At 35.8% G+C, this 21,298-nt stretch overlaps 4 protein-coding genes across 6 annotated transcripts; 3 read left to right on the top strand and 1 right to left on the bottom strand.

The window, feature by feature from the left end:
- The first annotated feature begins 1,879 nt into the window (after positions 1-1,879).
- LOC120132503 (calcium-dependent protein kinase 10-like) lies at positions 1,880-5,046 on the top strand. Its single transcript, XM_039149243.1, has 7 exons — positions 1,880-2,546; positions 2,864-3,007; positions 3,101-3,253; positions 3,726-3,841; positions 3,945-4,112; positions 4,250-4,480; positions 4,858-5,046. Exons 1-7 carry the CDS (start codon positions 1,880-1,882, stop codon positions 5,029-5,031), a joined length of 1,653 nt encoding a protein of 550 aa, XP_039005174.1. The 3' UTR covers positions 5,032-5,046.
- A 1,059-nt stretch (positions 5,047-6,105) lies between these two features.
- LOC120132553 ((-)-isopiperitenol/(-)-carveol dehydrogenase, mitochondrial-like) lies at positions 6,106-6,957 on the top strand. Its single transcript, XM_039149294.1, has one exon. It carries the CDS (start codon positions 6,140-6,142, stop codon positions 6,908-6,910), a length of 771 nt encoding a protein of 256 aa, XP_039005225.1. The 5' UTR covers positions 6,106-6,139; the 3' UTR covers positions 6,911-6,957.
- Positions 6,958-8,406: 1,449 nt separating this feature from the next.
- On the top strand, positions 8,407-13,526 carry LOC120132471 (protein IQ-DOMAIN 31-like). The gene is made up of 7 exons (XM_039149216.1): positions 8,407-8,414; positions 8,767-8,880; positions 9,305-9,601; positions 9,711-9,914; positions 10,229-10,309; positions 11,161-12,694; positions 13,252-13,526. The coding sequence occupies exons 2-7, from the start codon at positions 8,797-8,799 to the stop codon at positions 13,281-13,283; spliced, it is 2,232 nt and encodes a 743-aa protein (XP_039005147.1). The 5' UTR covers positions 8,407-8,414; positions 8,767-8,796; the 3' UTR covers positions 13,284-13,526.
- A 250-nt stretch (positions 13,527-13,776) lies between these two features.
- Positions 13,777-19,074, bottom strand: LOC120132767 (ABC transporter A family member 2-like). 3 transcript variants are annotated; one of them, XM_039149456.1, is made up of 16 exons: positions 18,688-19,074; positions 18,085-18,316; positions 17,829-17,998; positions 17,476-17,728; positions 17,333-17,445; positions 17,055-17,255; positions 16,789-16,945; positions 16,474-16,703; positions 15,872-15,989; positions 15,697-15,773; positions 15,469-15,558; positions 15,124-15,267; positions 14,727-15,035; positions 14,563-14,643; positions 14,290-14,466; positions 13,777-14,166 (listed from the first exon to the last, which is right to left on the bottom strand). In XM_039149456.1, exons 1-16 carry the CDS (start codon positions 19,051-19,053, stop codon positions 13,909-13,911), a joined length of 2,976 nt encoding a protein of 991 aa, XP_039005387.1. In that variant the 5' UTR covers positions 19,054-19,074; the 3' UTR covers positions 13,777-13,908. The 3 variants fall into 3 exon arrangements, with proteins under 3 accessions (XP_039005387.1, XP_039005390.1, XP_039005388.1); XM_039149459.1 differs by having other exon boundaries at positions 17,333-17,428; positions 17,543-17,728; XM_039149457.1 differs by having other exon boundaries at positions 18,112-18,316.
- Between the last annotated feature and the right edge of the window lie 2,224 nt (positions 19,075-21,298).

The following is a 21,298-nucleotide window of genomic DNA, read 5'->3' as shown; positions in this document are numbered from 1 at the left end:
AAATTGATCACCTGACTATTTATTATGTTTCAAACTCGTTATTTTTCGTTATAAATTGACGATTGTCTAAGTTAGATGTGAACATGATGACTGAAATATGATAGTCGTTTGAGATTATGTGATTAGATTTTATCATATCACAATGATCATATTAATGCTTAACTCGGAATACTGTCAAATTTTTAACGAAAAAGGACGAGTTGAAACATAATAAATAGTCGGATGACCGTTTTGTAACTTTTAATAGTCGAGAGACTCAACAAAAGCAATAATCTATAGTCATATGACTATTTTGTAACTTTTAATAGTCGATATACTTAATAAAATAATACCCTATAACCCAAACATAATTGGACCTAAAATATTTTAAGACCATGACCCCACACATCATATACATGGCTCCGTCCTTGACCTCTATAATGAATTTATAAATTATTTTATTCAAATTAATCGATTAATAATTTAACTATAGATAATTATATTTTTTTATTAAATTATATAATTTACCAATTAAAGTGAATTGATTTTCACATCTTCGAGAACATTATATTTATTGTGCTAATTAAATGTTTTTATAAAATTAAATCTAAAATTCCAAAATTAATTCATTTTTTTTGTAACAAAATTTTTATGGCTATAAATATTTAAGCAACCAACCCATAATGAAATAAAAATGTAGAATAAAATAAAAATATTGGAGTCGAATATTTTGAACAACTCCTCATAGTAAGTGTAAGTTGCAACCAAACCAAATACTTAAGCATCCTCTAAAAAAAGTTGTATTACCTAATGCCCATTAATATTAATTTAATAATAATAGTTAAGATAACAACAACAACAAAGGCAACGACTACCCTCTTAACCCAATTTGCTTCATTCACAATCGTTATAATTCGAACCTCTGACATTACTTAAGAGATTTAGTACCTCATCCCACTAAACCAACTAGTTGTTGGTGTATACAATTAACTATTATCATATTGCAAATCAGGGATAAATTGCATGAAACAATTTATATCGGTGGCTAAAAAATAGTTATTATTTTTTAAGTATAGAGTTCAAGCACCTACAATTATAATAAGGGTGATAGATCGTTCATTATCGAATAATTAAAAGTATTTAAAATAAATATTATTTTGTAATCGCCTTTATCTTAATAAAAAAGCATAAATAAATTGAGAGAGGTCACACTCTAACAATTTTAAATTTTCATACAATTTTAAACTTGTAATCTTCAAAAAAGAATTGAGGATTTCTTTATAATAAATCATAGTTTTTGATGAAATTAACATGTTCAAAAGTTTACATACTACTTTAGAATAAGTATCATAATTTTGGAGTGTGTGTTACAATGAACTCATTTCCCTTCACACCCCTCACTAATCAAATTAAGAAAATATAATCATATTAAAAAATAAATAATCATTTTTAAGGTAATAAACAAATAATTTTATTTTTCCTTAAAGAAATAAATTTTGTTAACAACAACCAGTTGTTTTAGTGAGATGAGACACTAGGTCCCTTAAGTAATGTTAGGAGTTCGAATCATGACGTTTGCGAATGGAACAAACTGAGTTAGGAGGGTCGTTCTCGATTACGTAGTACCGATCTAGATTAATCGATTGATAGATCGGATCCCTTTTGATTAATTCAAAATAAAAAGAAATCATTTTTGTTAAAAAAAATATATTACTAATAAAATAATAATCATATTCATGCAACGAGGAAATTTTCAAAACCCACCAGATTTTCTCGAGTAACCAGTCACCCCGCGTTTTCTACTTTTCGTTTATTTTCTTTCTTCCTCCGCCGCCCTCCGCCCACCAACCCCGCAACGGCGGCGATTTAGTTTCAGCTATTCTTATAATTCTTTCTGATTATGGGAAATTGTAACGCATGCTTAAGACCGGACGACAGTCCAGAAAGTAAACCGAATCGATCGGACCAGAACCAGAAGGGAAAGAAAAAACACCGGGAAAGGAAAACAAACCCGTTCTCAGACAGAGTCGCCTCGCCGGATCCGATCCGAGTTCTAAAAGATGTGATCCCACTGAGTCACCGAACTCGAATTTTCGACAAGTACGTCCTCGGGCGCGAGCTGGGGCGAGGTGAGTTTGGGATTACTTACCTCTGCTCGGACAGGGAAACGCACGAAGCCCTTGCGTGCAAGTCAATCTCCAAGAAGAAACTCCGGACAGCCGTCGACATCGAAGACGTCCGGCGCGAGGTTGCCATAATGTCGACTCTGCCGGAACACCCGAATATCGTGAAACTGAAAGCGACGTACGAGGACAACGAAAACGTTCATTTGGTTATGGAGCTTTGTGAGGGTGGGGAACTGTTCGACAGGATAGTGGCGAGAGGGCATTACACGGAACGCGCGGCGGCGAACGTAGCGAAGACGATAGCTGAGGTGGTTAAGATGTGCCACGAGAATGGCGTTATGCATAGAGATTTGAAGCCTGAGAATTTTTTGTTTGCTAACAAGAAAGAACACTCGCCTCTAAAAGTGATCGATTTTGGCTTATCCGTGTTCTTTAAGCCTGGTATGTTGATGAATTTATTCATTTCCTTTTTTGAGGTTTTATACGGGTTTTTGATAAATTTTGAATTACAACCCAAAATTTAGATGATTTTTGTGTGGGTTTTTGGTTTTTTTTTCCTGTTTACGACACTTTTTCGAAGAGCAGAATTCTCTCTGGGATTGTTTGATTTGACTGGATTTCGTATTATGCTCGTTAGATGTTTGTTCAACAGCTGATTGTTGAGTTTTTGAACTTTGATTACCTTTATAGTGAGATTTATTCATGGATTTCAGCTTGATTGCAGGATTGATATTTGGAAAATTGGATTAATTTTTCAGGGGAGAAGTTTACCGAGATTATGGGGAGTCCATATTATATGGCCCCTGAAGTTTTGAAACGAGACTATGGACCAGAGGTTGATGTGTGGAGTGCTGGTGTGATCCTTTACATTTTGTTATGTGGGGTTCCTCCCTTTTGGGCAGGTATACCTTTTTTCTTGATTCTGTCCTTTTACATGCTTGTACAGTTCCAAACACTCTCATGAACATGTAGCATTTAAATCTATATATTTTCAGAGACCGAACAGGGCGTTGCTCTTGCGATTTTGAGAGGGGTCATTGATTTTAAGAGGGAACCTTGGTCTCAAGTTTCAGACAGTGCTAAGAGCCTTGTTAGGCAGATGTTAGAACCCGATCCGAAGAAAAGGTTGACTGCTCAACAGGTGCTCGGTAGGTTCTCCGGCAGTTCTTATCGTGTTGAATTTTCCGTTAGTATCAAGGACAGGCAGTTTGCATTTTTAGCTTTTGATAGCATTGGAGGACCCATAGTACTTGCTGCCTGAACATTATGAATTATTGTTAAAGACAGTGAGGTCACGATGATCTTGAAAGTTCAGATCCCTGCCATAATGCATTCAAGCATCGAGCTAACTTTATGCTGTGGAGCGGTCGGGTTTATAGCATTTGGCATCTGATAATGACTTAACATTATTTGCAACTTTGTGTGGTCAAATGCTGAGATGCTTTCTGTCACAGAAATATTTAAGCTTTTAAGACTTCTAATCAGAAGAAACCATTTATTTTAGCATGCAATATATACTTTGATGTTCCTGCAGGATCTTGTTTTCGACGTTTTTAAGTAGCTATGTTGATTTTTTTGCTTTTTGATCTCATCCATCCTTGACCCTTCTTTCGGGCACAGAACATCCCTGGTTGCAAAATGCAAAGAAAGCTCCGAATGTTCCATTGGGAGATATTGTGAGAGCCAGGCTCAAGCAGTTTTCGATGATGAATAAATTTAAGAAGAAGGCTTTAAGGGTAAGCGTTTTTAGGCAGATTATGCGATTGTCTCTTAAAGATCCAAGACCATTGTGCAGTTCGCAAGTTCCTGCAGGTGATTCAGTTTATGTAAATGCTGCAGGTAATTGCAGAGCACTTATCGGTAGAAGAGGTTGAAGTAATCAAAGATATGTTCACATTGATGGATACGGACAATGATGGGAAAGTTTCGTACGAGGAGCTAAAGGCCGGTCTTCGGAAGGTTGGTTCGCAGTTGGCTGAACCAGAGATCAGGATGTTAATGGAAGTGGTATGATCCCTTTCTTTTGTCTGCTTAATTAACTGAAATATCAAAATTTAGCATCATTGTTACTTTTTTCCCTCATAATTTCACTTGTCTTCCAAGGACTCGAATGTTGACTTATGTTTCCTTTGTGTTGATATCAGGCTGATGTTGATGGAAATGGAGTGTTGGACTATGGAGAATTTGTAGCAGTGACAATTCACTTGCAGAAGATGGAGAATGATGAGCATTTCCGCAGAGCATTCATGTTCTTTGACAAAGATGGGAGTGGATATATTGAACTGGACGAGTTACACGACGCATTAGCCAATGAATCTGGTGAAACTGATGTTGATGCACTGAACGACATCATGCGTGAAGTCGACACTGACAAGGTTTTACTCTATAAATATCCGAGATTTCATTTTCTTTGAAATATTCATTTTCAACATTACACATATTTGGATGTTAGTATGGGGCATGATCTCCCAAATGTAAGCATACTCGTGTTGGACATATACCGTTATCTGACGCTCATCCTCGAGTCCATATAACACAAAATCTAAGTGATTATGGTTTTCGAAGTTTGTCAAAGTAGTTTCTGCTGAAAAAAGGTTAAAACTCCAATGCCTTTGGGGGACTGAGGATTGCTAATTGTAACTAAAACTACCAAGTGCCCTTTCATCATATATTTTCTTTCATAACTTTGAACTTGTTCCATAATTCAACAGTTACCCCTTTTTCTTTTCTTTGCCAACCTTTGATTATTCAGGACGGGAGAATCTGTTATGACGAATTTGTGGCCATGATGAAAGCGGGCACCGATTGGAGAAAGGCGTCAAGGCAGTATTCAAGAGAGAGATTCAAGAGCTTGAGTCTTAACTTGATGGAAGATGGTTCCTTGCAGCTCCACGATGCGGTTACCGGCCAAGCTGTTGCTGTTTGAGGTAACGGGATCGGTCGACTTTGTTATGCTTGTTCCCGCTTGACAATTCCCTCCCACCATTTGCTGTAGATAAACTACCTATATCCGAAACTTACCAAACCAGTTGCGTCACGAGATGGCATTTAGGTTCGAGTTTAACACCGAGCTTTGTCTGTTTTGTTTTGTTTTGTTTTGTTTTGTTTTGCTGGTGCATGAAGTGTACATTAATCAGTGTCAGGTGCCATGTTACCCGGATTATTCATTTCTTCTTATTCTTCTAAAGCGATCATTTTCGATGCATATTCAGATACGAGTGCGAGAGTACGATTCCCTGAACCTGGTGTATCTTCATCGAATTCGTAACACTCGCCTTCTAGTCCGAGTGACATAGGTTAGTTGTTGGTAGAATGTGAAGGGAATGTAGGTATATATACATCTTTTTTCCATGTCATGCTTGGTGATCGACTTCGTTTTGTTTCATTTTACTATTTTTGTGCAGAATGTAGTGTGGAGCTGTCTTCGACAAATGTGACATTATAAAAATGTTTCGAATCTTTGCTATATATATATATATGTTACTGTTTTTTTATTCTGATTCCTTTATATGTAATTGTCAAGTTGTAAAATTGGCTAGTAAATGAGATCCAATTAAAAAATGGATCGTCCTTTGACTCTTCAACATTCAAGATTAACATTTTAGATGTCATGTTAAAAATAAAAAGTAAATCAATTTAAAAGATAACATGGCTCGAGATTTTAACCTGCATGAATTTAGTCTGAATATTATACATGCCACTTAATTTGATCGAATTTATGTAAGTTCGACTCGATTCAAAATTTGACTCCATATATATATATATTGTAAAGTGATAAAAGCATTAAGAGTCGAAACTTTTTTATATATTATATTATATCGATAAAAGATTTCAAATATTCAATTTATTTTAAGTAGAATATTGTGAAGCACTGGGATGATTTTTATATTAGCCATATTATTTATGTCAGTCAATTATGGCAGCGATTTAAAAATCAGATTAGACTATTATTTTATCTAAAACCCAAAGTTTCATTAGTTTATAATGAAGCATCTACTGGTGCTTTGCTTTTATCTTTATTGTCAGAGGCTGCAATGTCCAAGAAGCTCGAAGGAAAAGTAGCCATAATCACCGGCGGAGCAAGTGGAATCGGAGAAGCGACCGCCCGTCAGTTCGCCATCCATGGTGCCCGTATGATCGTGATCGCGGACATCCAAGATGAACTAGGCCAAAAAGTAGTCGAATCCATCGGTTCCCATAAGTGCACATACATGCACTGTGATGTTACCGACGAAGATCAAGTGAAGAATTTAGTCCAGACGACGGTCCAGAACCACGGGCGGCTCGACATCATGTTCAGTAACGCCGGGACGTTTAGCAACTCGCCTCAAACCGTCGTCGAACTGGACTTGGCGGCGCTCGATCGCCTCTTCGCCATCAACGTGCGCGGCATGGCCGCCTGCGTGAAACACGCCGCTCGTGCCATGGTGGAACTGAACATCAGAGGAAGTATCGTTTGTACGGCGAGCACCTGCGCCAGATCCGGTGGCGACAGTCTCACCGATTACCACATGTCGAAGCACGCGGTGGTCGGGTTGGTGAGATCGGCTAGCAAACAGCTCGGAGTGCATGGGATTAGAGTAAACAGCGTGTCGCCGGCCGCTGTGGGAACCCCGTTACTCTGTCGTTACCTCGGGATGGAGGCAGAGGAGGCGGAGCAGGTCTTTGAACCACTCACTAGCTTGAAAGGGGTGGCGCTGAAAGCGAAGCATATTGCTGATGCGGTGGTGTTTCTGGCGTCGCTAGATTCTGAGTTAATAACCGGGCATGACTTGGTGGTGGATGCTGGTGCTCTTCTCAAGTAGACACTAGATGTTTGATTGTCACCTTCAAATATTGGTTTGAGAAAATAAATGGGTTGTAAAATGATTAAATTGCTTTGAAAATAAAATATTAATTATAGTTAAAAAAACTAAATAAAATATTATATATTAAATTTAAACTAAACAACAATATTAACAAACCTATAATTGTAGAATGATCAAAATATATATTGATCTTGAAAATAAATTGTATAAGATAATTTCAGTGAAAAAGCTTATAATTTTCATTTTTTTGAAAAATATAATTTCCATAATTCTTATTTCAATATCTATGTTGTGTCCCATATCGACAAACCTATCATTATGCACCCGCCACTATCAACCAATAATAACTTCCACGAATGGCGACAAGGTGGAAGGGTAAAACCGGTGACATCAACTCTGTTTTTTAAAGTACAAATCAAGTTATATCGAATTATAATTAATTAAATTTTAATTTAAATATTATATATATTTTACTTATCATTTATTACGAATTCAAATATATATATATATAAATACTTAAGTCATGTAAAACTTTTAAATTTTATAAAAATTTAAGATCGTTTGATGAATGAAAATAGATAACTAAAATTAACTTTATGGTTCTTTTTAAATAATTCGAATTCATATTCGTACCTAAGTATTTTAAACATAATATTTTATATCTTTAAAAACACAAAAATAAAAATGGCAAATTTGGATAAATTACACGTTTAGTAGCTAAGCTAATAGTTTTAACTTGTTTTAATATATAAACTTTTAATTTTTTTTAAAATCATACCTAAATTTTAGTTTTTATTTCATTTTAGTACTCCATCGCATAAAACTTTAGTTTTTGTTTCATATTAATAATCCGTTCAAAATTTAATGTTAAGTTAAAAAATAAAAATTTAAGTATTAAAACGGACTAAAATTAATACTTTAGGTACTAAACCCGTTAAGTTTTTAAACTGAAATAAAAATTAAATGTTATGTATAATTTAAAAAAAATAAATTTAAATACTAAAACAAGTAAAAAATGATAATTTAGGTGTTAAATGCGTAGTTTATCGATGAATTAAACCTAACCACAATAGGGGTCGCTGCTTGTTTATTTGTTCCCGAAGTAACTGCAACAACATGGGACAACCAACCCAACACCACCTCCTTTTATTAATCTTAAAATTATCCCATCCATCAAAGCTTCTTTGTTACATTCTCTAAACAGTTTATCCATCGAACGGTCAAAACCATCCAACTCAAAAATCATTACTCTGGAACAGGTTGTACTGGATTTCCCACCGTTATTTTTGGAACTACTCGATACCAAAGCCAGGGCAAAACAAAAGCAAAGCCAAAACAAATAAAAAAAAACAAAAAATGGTAAATATTCTTCTTGTTTTGCTTGCAAGCTTACTCTCTGTTATTTTCTCATGAAAAGCTGATGTTTCGGTGTTTTTGAAAACCAGGGACGGTAGATTTGAACTTCGTAATTGTTGCATTTGCGAGGGAAGTATCAGATCTGGTGTGAATTTTTTAAGTCGCGAGATGCTTTCTTTTTTTTATTTTCTTTTGGCGCCATTTCGCTTTCCTTTTGATTTCATCTATCAGTAGATCATGAATTTTACGACTAATTACTTTAATTTCTTCGTTTTTGATAATTTGACTCTGAATTTGTTAGATCAATGGGTTTTAAGCTGATTTTGAGTAATTTGCTTTCCTTTTGTTTTTAATTGTTTGTAGAACTTTTGTGTCACTGTAATTTGTTAAGCGTAATTTATGTTTTCGTTTGACATTTTTTTCAACGATTCTTGAATTTATGGTTAATGCACTCTTAAGCTGTTACAGCATAGAATGAAGCTGAAATTCGATTGCAGGTGTTTTCAGTTTCACGTAATCTTCACCTAATGGGAAAATCACCTGGGAAATGGATTAAGATGGTGTTTTCTAGAAAGAAATCTTCCAAAACCGGTTACCATAAAGGAAGGGAGGTAAATTTTATTACTAATTACTTTTAAATAACAAGTAGATGTTCAGATCACGTGCATGAGAAACCTCTAATAATGAATTATAAATATAAATATTTATCTTCCAACTGTTTTGTTTTTCTCTATAGCATATATCTGAATAATTTTCAGTTTATGGTTGGTTCCTCTGCCATTTGGTTTAATTTTGGTGCCTTGGTTCCATCCACCGAGAAAATTAAGTAAATGTAAAGATTAACTGATTTAAAGATTAGCTGCCTGGAAATTTCTTTGGGAGTTGTAGTATTTAACGTGGATGTTTTGATGCTTTTATCTTGGGAATATATCATTTCTTGGATTTATGAGATAAACATGATTTGGCATCTTTCTTCCATCAATCCTAAAATATTAATGCGTGCTTTCTGTTTTCCAATTGAATTGTTATTTGCAGAATGTTGCCAATGTAAAGAAGGCATTGGATGAGATCAGGGCATCAGAAACTGAAGTTGCTGTGGCTCCATCCTTTTCTTCACACCTTAATCCATATGCCAATGAGAGGGATGAAAGGGAATTAGAAGTGGAAAACAATGAAGCTGCAAATATCTCTAATGATGACGGGATATCAATGTCGGTGAGTCAAGGCATAGATTCTCCAAATTCCATTCTCCAAGATTCGCAACATGATCCAGAGAGGCTGAAAGAAAAACTGGCAGCAACCATTGTTCAAGCTGCTTTTAGGGGTTACCTGGTATTTCTCTTTTTGCCTATGCAAGTTTACTATCAGTTTTCAAATAGGTTAGCAAGAACCTTCAGTTATGATTATCCCTTCACTAATTTTATCGGTTAATTATGTGAAGGCTTGCCAAGCATTTGGGTCCCTCAAAGGAATTATAAGGCTGCAGGCACTTATTCGTGGTCACTTGGTTAGAAGACAAGCAATTACTACTTTGTGCTGTCTAATGGGAATTGTCAAGCTACAAGCTCATGTCCGTGGAGTAATGGCCAGACATTTTGATGGTGGTCTTGAAGTGCAGAAGAAATGCAATCAAATGAACCTTCGGGTAATTTTTTTTGGGAATTTGATCATGAACCAATTACTATTCATGAGTCATCTGGTAAATTCTTTTAGTACATGCTCTCATCCTGGTTGCTAACAATTGAAATTTATCCTGCAATCACTTGTCCTTTGTCTGTAATATTTACTTCCAGTAATCACAATATGCAGGAGGTTGTATCATAATAGAATTTTTGAAGTACAGAACATGTGCTTTTGCTTATGTCCTCATCGTCCTGCACCGAATTTGTATTTATTCAATAAATATGTTGGTTTTTTTTTTTTTTTTGCTTTGTTAATTCTTATTTCATTGTTTGGCAGGAGAGCAAGCCTGTGGTTTCTCTTGGAGTGAATATGCCTGCACGCATTGGAAGGTTGTCAGGAAATGCTTTTGTTCGTAAGGTATGGCTGATGTCATGCTTACAACATTTCTTAATTTATGAAATAGAAAATATATGGAATTTACCTTGATATCGAGCCACATTTCTGGAGATGACGCCATGTATTGGCTATTATGCTTCGGTGGCTTTATCCTTATATATAAGCTTTTCTTATTGCCGAAAAACATTTATGTCATTATCTGGCCTTAGGCTTGTCTTATCCATCATATCATGGTACCATGCAAGAAGTAATTGCTTCAGGCAATCATATTTTCATTTCCGATATTCCAATTATTGATCTTGCTTCATGAATCATATTGATAGGCCGAAATGGGTGAAAGCTACTAATTTATTCCTGTTCGTCTGATTCATCATATCACGGTACTATGCAAGAAGCAATTGCGAATGATTAATTCAGGCATTCATATTTTCATTTGCCGAGTTTTCTAATATTAATCTTCCTGAATCAAATTGATATGGCCGAAATGAGTGGAAGCTACTATGTTATTCTTGTTCAATGAAGCTTCAGCTGTTCAAAAGTTTACTTTTCAAGCTAATACGTACTCTCTCATTTCATTAATATTAGGTAGGGGCTCCAAATATCATCTAACATAAGCGTTTTGTAAATATTAGATGTTTGGATCACTAGATTATGCAGCACAAAAACTATTCTGCATAATCAAACCTAAAAAACATGTCTTGTTTCTCGTGGCACCTAAAAATATTGGGTGCTAAGAGGCATATTGTTAGCTATCCCCTGTCAGTAGACACGATTTCTTAAATTTAAATATGATTTGATTTGTTCCTTTCCTTTTACCTTCTTTTCTGTTTCACATAGGGTAAGTGACTACTGTTTTTTTTTTCTTTCTTTAGCTTGTTGCTTCATCATTTCCTGTAATGCCTTTGTTCCTCCAAGTTGATGCTGGGGAACCAAATTCAGTCTGGAACTGGTTAGAGCGCTGGTCAGCATCTTACTTCTGGAAATCAGTTCCTCAACCAAAGAAAGCCTCCATCTCTAAGTTGCAGAGGAAACAGGCTAATGGTCATGTTGAAATTGATACAGGTCGACCAAAACTGAGTGTTCGCAGGATTCGTACTGCAAATCTGGATGGTACCTCTGAATTTGGCAAGCCCAAGCATAACCTGAGGAAACTTTCCAGCCATCCCGCTGAGTTGTTAGTGCAGGAAAACCCGCAAAACGAGCTTGAAAAGGTTAAACGCAACTTGAGAAAAGTTCATAATCCTGTAGTAGAAAAGTCAGTGCAGTCGGAGGTTGAATTTGAAAAGTCAAACCCAAGTTCGGAGGAGGTCTCAAGCGCTTCTAATATAGATACCGTGGAACAGAGCCAGAATAGTTTGGCTGAGAAGACAAATAAAGAGATGGCCTTGATGGTAAATGGTTCAGCTGAAAAGATGAAGAATGAGATGCCTGTGACAGTAACTAGCTCAACTGAGGAGATGACTTCAAGAAATAGCTCAGCTGAGAAGATGGACAATGAGAGAGCCTTGAAAATAAATAACTCAACTGAAAAGATGAAAAAAGAGACGGCCATTACAGTAAATGGTTCAGCTGAGAAGACGAGACAAGAACCAGCTACAGCAAATGGCTCAACTGAGAAGATGAAGAAAGAGACAATCTTGACAGTAAATAGCTCGGGTGAGAACGTGAAGAAAGAGGCAGTCTTGACAATAAATAACTCAGCTGAGAAGGTGAAAAATGAAATGGCCATGAAAGTAAATAGCTCAGCTAAGAAGAAGAGACAAGAGACAGATTCAGTAAACAGCTCAGCTGAGAAGGTGAAGGAAGAGACGGCCTCGACAGTAAAAAGCTCAGCTGAGAAGGTAAAGAAAGAGATTGCTGTGAAAGTGAATGGCTCAGATGAGAAGATGAAAAGAGGGACGACCATGGCAGTTTCAAAATCACTCGACACTGAATCTGTGTCGGGGCCATTTGTGATGAATGAGACATTAAATATATTTCATGCAGATCCCACTATTGTTGATTCAAAACCTTCGACAGATAGAACTGTGAAGGACAATAAAACTTCCATAGCAAATGTGGAGCTGAAAAAGAAGGATGAGTTAATGAACAATGAAAATCAGAAATCTGGCAGGAAAGCTTCTAATTCTGCAAAACAAGATCCTACTGAAAATGGACCTCAAATCAGTCCTCCATTGCCAAGCTACATGGCAGTAACTGAATCTGCTAAGGCTAAGCTGAGACTGCAACACTCTCCTCGATCCGCCCAGGATGGAGATGACAAAATTAACCTCACTCGTCGCCAGTCTTTGCCATTATCAGCTCACTGTAAAAGCAGGTCACAGTCACCAAGGGGACAGAGACTGGTTCATGCAGGAAAAGAAGGGATCAAAAATGACAGACCATTGTCATCCAGAGACAGAAATGGTATGAAATTCTGATTCTTGTTTAGAACCTCAGTTTGTTTGGATAAATTACACGTCTAGTTCCTAAGTTATCAGTTTGGTCTGTTTTAGTACCTAAACTTTCAATTTTTTCAAAACCATACCTAAAGTTTAGTTTTTGTTCATTTTAGTATCCCTATTCAAAATTTAACGTTAAATTTAAAAAAATTGAAAGTTAGGTACTAAAACAGACCAAAATTGATAGTTTAGATAATAGACGCGTTAAATTTTTAACGGTGGGTACTAAAATGAAACAAAAACTAAACATCAGGTATGATTTTGAAAAAATCGAAAGTTTATCTACTAAATTGACCAAAACTGATTGTTTAAGTACTCGCTTATATTAAGTTTGACATGTTTCATCGTAAAACTTTCCTAAAGGCATATTCTTTTATTTAGTATACGTATTTCAGCAATGTCGGTTGTTTAACAGTTGATCCTTTCCTTTATCCTCGCCCGTGCTAAATGAATAGGCCTGAATCTAGACGGGCATTTGTTCGTTCCCATGTTAATGAATCTAGTTTTTGTTCAATTTTGCAGCAAAGGTGACTCAAGTCGGGTGGAGGAGATGATCTCAATAATAGGTCCAAAATTCATATGTTTTCTGGTGTATAAAAATTATTAAAATATGCTACGAAATCTAAACAGGGTCAATAATAGGTGTGCATAGGATACAGGCCGTGTGCCTCTGAAAGGTTCCGTATTCTCTCGGTGTCTGTGAGAGGAGTGTAAATCGATAGGGTTTTGAACTTTCAACATGGCCACAAAAATAATCATCTTTGTCGTGAAATTTTCATTTCGTTTGTTTGTACTAATCTTGTCTTGCTGCTGATTTTGTATTGTTGCTATTTATACTTGTTCTTGGCCTCCTAGATGTGTATCAGGGCTTCTTTGTTTCTAATTCCTTGGTCTTTTTTCTCTTTGGGTTTTTTGAATTTAGCCTCTTTGCCTTTAATTTTACGAATTTGGTCCCCAATTGTTAAAATTGTTAATTGTTAAATTGGAATACGTGCTATTAATTAGAGTTTTGATGGACAAAATGTTTAGAAATTGAACACAAATATATTTACAAAACAAATTATGTTTTATACCCCCATTAAAAGTAAAACAAAACAAAAACTCAAAAACCTGAAAGACTGTAGTGGTTCAAGCAATCATGTAAAAAGAGTGTGAAAATAAGGTGTCCAATATGAATGACTATGAAGTAGGTGTAACACTGTCGTTCGGGTCGATCACAACTCCCCGAACTGGTGCTCTCCGGCTGAAGCAGTTCCAGGTATTAGGTGGAGAAACCATCGGCTGAGCATTATTAGGTAATGGAATTTCGGCGGAGTGACCTGAAATGCAGAGTGTCCCGGAATCATCTTGCTCCCAGTAGACTTCAACCATGATACCTCTAGGATTCTCGGCAGATTCCGTTCCCGGAATCCCCACAAACCTTGCACCTACGGGTATCTGCATCGCGTTTCAATTATTTTTTTTATAAAAAAATTATGTTGAACTTCCTTTGTAGTTATATACATATATATGCATATGTGTGTGTCAATATGTGTGTACTTTTTCATCACATTCACTTACCTGAACTGATGCTCCGGATGTTATTGTCAAAGTTACTAGTCGTCCTTCGGCTGCGGCGCTTTCTAACTCCGCTTGCCTTGCGATGTTCAAGAAAACTTCTTCGAGGGTTGTAAGGCCAAGTTGTATATCCGCTATGCCGAATTCCTGTTCTCTCTCTTCTAGCTCCTTGAAAAAATTCTGTTCGAGATTACAAATGTCAAGACATGAAACAGTTAAACAAGCAAAGCCAAAAAAAAAAAAAGATTGTTCCAACAGATATTATCGAGTACTCACGGTAAGAAGCTTTTCTCGATCGTGTGGAATGACGAAAGTCATGTAATTTCGGTTCTCCTCCTTTGGCTCCACATCTAGATGCTGAAAAAGTTTGAGCCGGAATGAGAAACCAACTGTTTAGAACTCGATGGAATACTTAAATAAGTTGGAATTATGCAACGTACGTTTCTAAAGAACTGCTTTACAGACTCCTGTTGGTATGTTGTGTCGGCTGCATCTCCATCAGGAGGGTTGAGCCCATTGTTGCTTCCAGTGAAGCTAACATTAGCAATGAAACCAGTACCGAATCGTGACTTCAACCTGATTGAGGTTCCGAGGCAGTTGAGCCTACCCTTTACCATGATCCCTATACGGTCACTTAAAACATCAGCTTCTTCCATAGAGTGCGTTGTCAAGACAATGACACGACCTCTCTTCGCACGCTCTATTATGTCCCAGACATGCCTTCTGGATATTGGATCCATACCAGTAGTCTGCAGTCGTACGGTAATAAATACAACGTAGCAAGGGAAGAAGTGCTCGTTTTATGCATGAAAAATGGAAAGAAACAGAAGTACATACAGGTTCATCCAGAATGACCATCTTCGGGTCCCCTAGAAGGGCAACAGCAACACTGAGTCGACGCCGCATTCCTCCACTGTAACTCCCAGCTCTCACTTTTGCAGCTTCTGTGAGTCTGACCTCAGCCAGTGACTTCTCAACTACCTGGAATTCGAGTAAATAAATCAATCTTCATGGGTAGGATGATGGTCGAAACTTGAAAGAGTCTTTCAGATAGTTTTTAGATGCTGATATGCTAGTAAATATTTATATGGTTAAATATGATGGGATGTTGATTCAGAGATAAACAAATGCAAGACAAAAGTTGTGTAAATATTATGTCCATCAAGTCTATGCGGTACATACCGAGTCGATTATAGATGTAGGTAGGCCTTTGACGTTAGCAAACAACTCAATATGTTCTTGACCAGATAGAGCATTCCAAAGGATATCAAACTACAAAAACACAAAAGTAAAAAATGTTAGGATCCAACCCGAATGAAGATTCGTACTTAGAAATGCTGAAAACGGCAAGCACTGATGCACATGCCGACTATGAGTGACTGCATGTCAGAGAGAGAGAGAGAGGGTTACCTGAGGACAAACTCCTATAATTTTCCGAATATTTGACATACCAACAGAACTTCGAACAGAGTTACCATAGATCAGTGCTGTTTATAATTTATAACAGATTGTTACTTCCATAGATGATTCATTCTACTGAATTATATGCATCAAGAGAAAAGATTCGAGGATCAAGGCATCTTACTGTCTCCACTGGTCACAGGTGTTATGCCAGTCAAGCAGTTGATTGCTGTGGTTTTTCCAGCTCCATTGGGTCCAAGAAGACAAAATAGTTGATCCTTTGCAAGATTCACCCATAAGCCCTGAAGACAAGTTTACAAGTAAGCAACAGATTTTAAATAAATCCCCACTTACAGCAGAAATCTAAATTCCTATCAAAAACTCAAAATTATGTTTTCCATCTCTAGCCTTACTGCAGTTATTCAGCAACTGTTAAGATCATGAGAAAAGAACAGCTTGATGAACATATTGAAGACAGAACAAATATAGATACTGAATAACATCGCAGAGCCATAATGATGTGGTTGCATGAATTGTGACTCAAAATTGCTCAAAAGGGTGCTAGCTGGCCAAAAATCAATCAAATTAAACTGCTCTTACCATCCTAAACGACCCAACATCCTAGACCAAGAAATTCCCATCGAAGTATATTAGGAAAATAAACAGTACTTTGGAAAGAGAAAATCATTTATGTTCAGGTACTTAAATTTGGACAACATAGTGATGAAGAAACATATCGTTCTTCGTCAGGCGAGAAAACTATTGTAAAAAAAAAGGATTGCTTACCTTAACAGCATGGTAGGGTGCAGTTTTCTTCCATTTACAACAGCAACTACATGACCTGGTCCCATGATACGTCTTTGCAAGACCACGTATCTGAACTGCAACATTCTGATCAACTATACCTTCCCTTGCTTGTGTTTTAACAAGGTTTTCCTCTTGAAGGACATCTTCATCATCGGGAGTATTATGCTCCACAGGTGGAGCTGAATAAATACAGCTACAAATGCCACCCTCTATTAAGAGAAAGCAAGAAAACTACAAGTTGGTCACATTAGTTCACATAGGAAAATTGATGAATATAAATTTATTTTTATTTACCTTCTTCCTTTCCACCTTTCCCCGTCCAATACCCAGGCATCAAAAAGTAAAATACCGGTCTTCTCACACCAGATGCATTTGGAATTATGTTATCGAAGTAGATAGCCAAAACAAACCACACAAAAAATGTTGCCACCAACCATATGTAGATATCATTCTGTCAGGAACATGCAAAAACAAAGCATTAATGAAAAGATAACCAAGCAGACAGATATAGTGGGAAATATTCTCAACCAAAAAGTTACAATTTTTAACCATGGACGTACAATTGTTATTATACATTCGTCATCATTTGGAGCACATTCTGTTCGTCTACTCCAGCTAACTCCAATGTCTTGTGGAGTGTTAGTAGCCTCAGAAAGAAGATTTAGTGCTTCAGCAAGAAGATTGGGTGGGAACAATGACCAGATATTTTGAAGAGTTCGACTGAAGGTATGACTATAGGGGAATCCAGCAGAAGTAACAATCTGCAATAAATGACTAAGGTCTATAAATATAATTGAACACGTACTCAAAATCAAGAAGTTCAGAGTTGGATCATTGCCTGGGTAAAGAAACCGATTATAAAAATGAAGAAACCAATAGTAGTGGCTGCAGATGACTTGCTAATGAATGATGACAGCATGAATGCAAAACCAACCTGCCCATCAAGCATCACTAGTCACAAATCGTTACTTAATCAAGAACAGAAATCAACATAGGGAATCATAAACACAAACAAATCATCTGAAAAGATCAAGGAACATGTTTTTACCATATTGAGTTGGAAAAGGAAGAAGACAAAGAAGAGAACGGCAAAACTGTTGTTCAAGAAAAAATCAAACTGAAACATCATTCCAAACAGAACTATAAAGAGTGACGAAATAAGTGTCATGAATCCCTCCCATGTGAGCCACGATAACCAATAGGCAGAATCAAGAAGACCCATCATAGTCATAGCCTGTTGAGCAAGAATAAAAAAAGTACACAAACTGGATCCATTATATTCCTGTATGAAGATTGCAAAACTAATCTCGGTTTTGAATATAAAAATTTGAGACCTGTCGAAGCTTGAGTTCTTTCTCCGACACCAACGAACCAATCTCGAACACAAAACTGAACATTGCGATCGCAAGGAAAAAAATCGGTCCAACAGTAGCCAACACGGAAAAGTCGTCCTCTGCGGGGTGAGCAAATTCCTTGAATTCAACAGTCCATCCAAAGTTTGGATCTGCGTTATCATATAAACAAATCAGACAAAGAAACACAAATCACATCCGTCAAATAAAATTCCTTAATAGGAGAAGAACTTAGTACCTCCAATTAGCGACCTAGCAATCTCACGTTCTGCCGCAAGTTGTAGTGGAATTTGGAATTTAAGTGTGGGATCTTCATATTGTCCCCGTCTTCTCATTCCAGTAGAATTAGTCTGTAAACCATAGCTAATCACACTTCCATTAAGTTCTCTAAAATGCAAAGCTCCCGGGACATGCATAGGATTATTGAAAAGCCACTCATCTACATCACCAGTAGTCCTAAACGATTTAACCTGCAAAAAATACATCAACATACATACATATAAGTAACTGTTTTATTTATCCAAGTAACCAGTATAACTACTACAGCAAAACTTTCCTTGCATTCTGCTAATACAGAACAAATTTGAAGAAAACATATATATTAACATTTTTAAATAGCAGAATTAAAAAAAAGCACAACCAAGTTAATATAACAACAAAGGTCCAAAATGGTAATATTGCAGGTAGATCCCTTCAGAAATTGTAAAGTTTTAAGTTACTGAACGGTAAAATTGCATCAAAAAAATTATAATTCAATTCCGACACCCTAAAAAATTCACGGATCCGGCGCGGTTCACGGTATTCATTAACAGAGAATATACATAAATTAGTTTTATTTTACTTTAGAATCGGGAATGGGCCTGCCGGGATTGTTCTCTCTAATGGCTCTAACGATCCTGTCAACGGTCCGGCTCTCGTTCCCGCTCCAAACGAAGTCGTAGCAAGGTAGCCTAACAAAGTACTTGTTCTCGCATGCAGGGACCGCCGGAGCCACCAGCGGCTTCGGATCCCGAATGTCCTCGTACGTCGTCGTGTTGCCGTTTTGAGCATTGGTTGCTCTGTCGATACCAAACAGGAGGAAGATGAAGAACAACGAAGAGAAGAGTTGGATAAACGTCGATCGCTTGTTCCGCAAGGAGAGTATCAGATTCTTCTTCAACAGAGCTTTGAATTGCAAACCAAGCAGGTCAATTCCCCCCATCGCCATTTTTTTTTTTTGAAAAAAGTCGATTTGGTTTTTTTGTAGGACTTGCTTTTGGATTCTTATATGTATATAAACAGTTGAAAAGGCGGGGTTTTTGTGTGATTATATGAGTGAAAAAGGAAGGTAAATTACCCTTGGAGTTTGAATTATTTTCCGTTTTGCCACTTACAGGTAATTTCGTCGAAGATAACTTGTGAATATATATGTATCTGTTGACTAATTAATAATAGGCTAAAGTACACAAAATGTCCCGGTTATAAGATGTTGTTTTATTAAGTCTCTCGATTATTAAAAAGTTACAAAATGGTTCCTAACTATAAGGTGTTATTTGTTGAGTCCCTCTACTATTAAAAGTTACAAAATAGTCACTTAATTATTCATTATATTCCAAACTCACCCTTTAACGACAATTTGAGCTGAATTTTATTCTATTGTATGGGATATGATAATCGTTTGAGATTCTAATATCATATTTTATCATATCTCAAATAGAATATTAACATCAAGCTCATACTACCGTCAATTTTTAACAAAAAAGACGCTTTTGAAACATAAAGAATAGTCAGATGTTCATTTTGTAACTTTTGATAGTTGAGAGATTCAACAAAATAATACCTTATAATCGAGGGATCATTTGTGTACTTTACCCTTAATAATAATTCATTTAAGCTAATAAATTAATTCTCGGAAAGGGATTTCTATTTAAAATTATTTTATTTAATAAATAATTGTTAAAAAACATTAATTTTACTAAAAAAATTATATGCAACAATTACTTAACTTAGATATCAAACTACACACTTGATTATACTTTTTTGATAAAACACACTTTATTACATTTTAAAATTAAAGTTTAAAGTATAAGGATCATAGTTTAAATTTTATTGTATAAAATTATGTCTAACTTTTTTCGTATTTATTTAGTTTTAAATTTTATATATGCGAAATGAATAGAATCGAATTTTTTTATTAAATATTATAAGAGTTAATTTCATCATATGTCCCCAATCTATGACCCTTATTTCAAATTGGTCTCTAAATTTTTAAACATTTCAATTTTATCCTTAAACTATGATTATCATTCTAAATTAGTCCTTAAACTTTTGACATTTCATTTTCATCATCAAACTATAATCTTCATTCTGAATTAATCCCCAAACCTTTTTAATATTTCAATTTTATCCTAAATTATATGTATATATTAATCACATCTTTTGTTAATAAAATCATTAGGCCAAGTTATGTTATTATATGTTTGAAAAAAATTAAAATTTAGGTTAAACTGTGGTTGAAATGGATTATGTATTTGGGGATGAAATTGGAATATCTAAAAGTTTAGGGATTAATTTAGAATGAGATTTATAGTTTGAGGATGAAATTAGAATATTTAAAAGTTTAAGAACTAATTTGAAACGAAAGTCATAGTTTGAGGACATATGAGGCAAGTAACCATATTATAAGAATCAAATTTGAATTAAAAAGGTAATATTTAATATTTAAATTTGTAATATTTTTTGCTAATAAAAATTGTAATAACTTTTTAAAATTAGTTTTATATTCATCAAACGGTACGTCAACTATATATTTATGTAAAAAAAATACCATCAAATTTCCATAGAATTGCACGTCATTGAAAATTAGTTTTTCTTCTTATATATGAAAACGTGCTTTATGAGAAAACCTATTCCGGTAAGTAAACCACCAAGATGACCATATTTCCGTATGTAATGGGGTAAAAGGAGGTAGGGTAATAGGTTGCCCTCAATGTCAGGTTGAGAGCAACTTTCGTGGAAGACCTCCGTTATGAATTGCCTTCAGTGAGACTTGATCCCACGACTACGAGATTAAGAGCCTTGTGCTCTACCAACTGAGCTAGAAATACAATTTCAATAAGTAAACCACCACCACATATAAATTTGTCAATTTCATAATTTTACATTAACACCCATAAATAAACATGTTATACAATAATCATCGGTATCTGATCTATTAATCGAATAATCTGAATTAGATACTGTAGAAAAGGCGACCTTCCCAATCTAATAAGCCACTAATTTTAATAGTGTGTTTGGTTGGGGGAATGTGAGATTCTCGTTGTAATGGAATCCACATTCCCCCGTTTGGTTGGCCGGGAATGTCATTCCCGGTAATCTTACATTACCAATAGTGGATTTTTTTTGTATATTATCGGGAATACCATTACCTTTATTTTAGTAGGTATTGTTGGATTACCGACGTTTTGGACTAA

Source organism: Hibiscus syriacus, unplaced genomic scaffold (genome assembly GCF_006381635.1).
Source record: "Hibiscus syriacus cultivar Baekdansim isolate YM2019G1 unplaced genomic scaffold, ASM638163v2 tig00110569_pilon, whole genome shotgun sequence".
Classification (NCBI taxonomy): domain Eukaryota; kingdom Viridiplantae; phylum Streptophyta; class Magnoliopsida; order Malvales; family Malvaceae; genus Hibiscus; species Hibiscus syriacus.
Note: the sequence above shows the minus strand (reverse complement) of the source record. Positions and strands in the feature narration are given on the sequence as shown.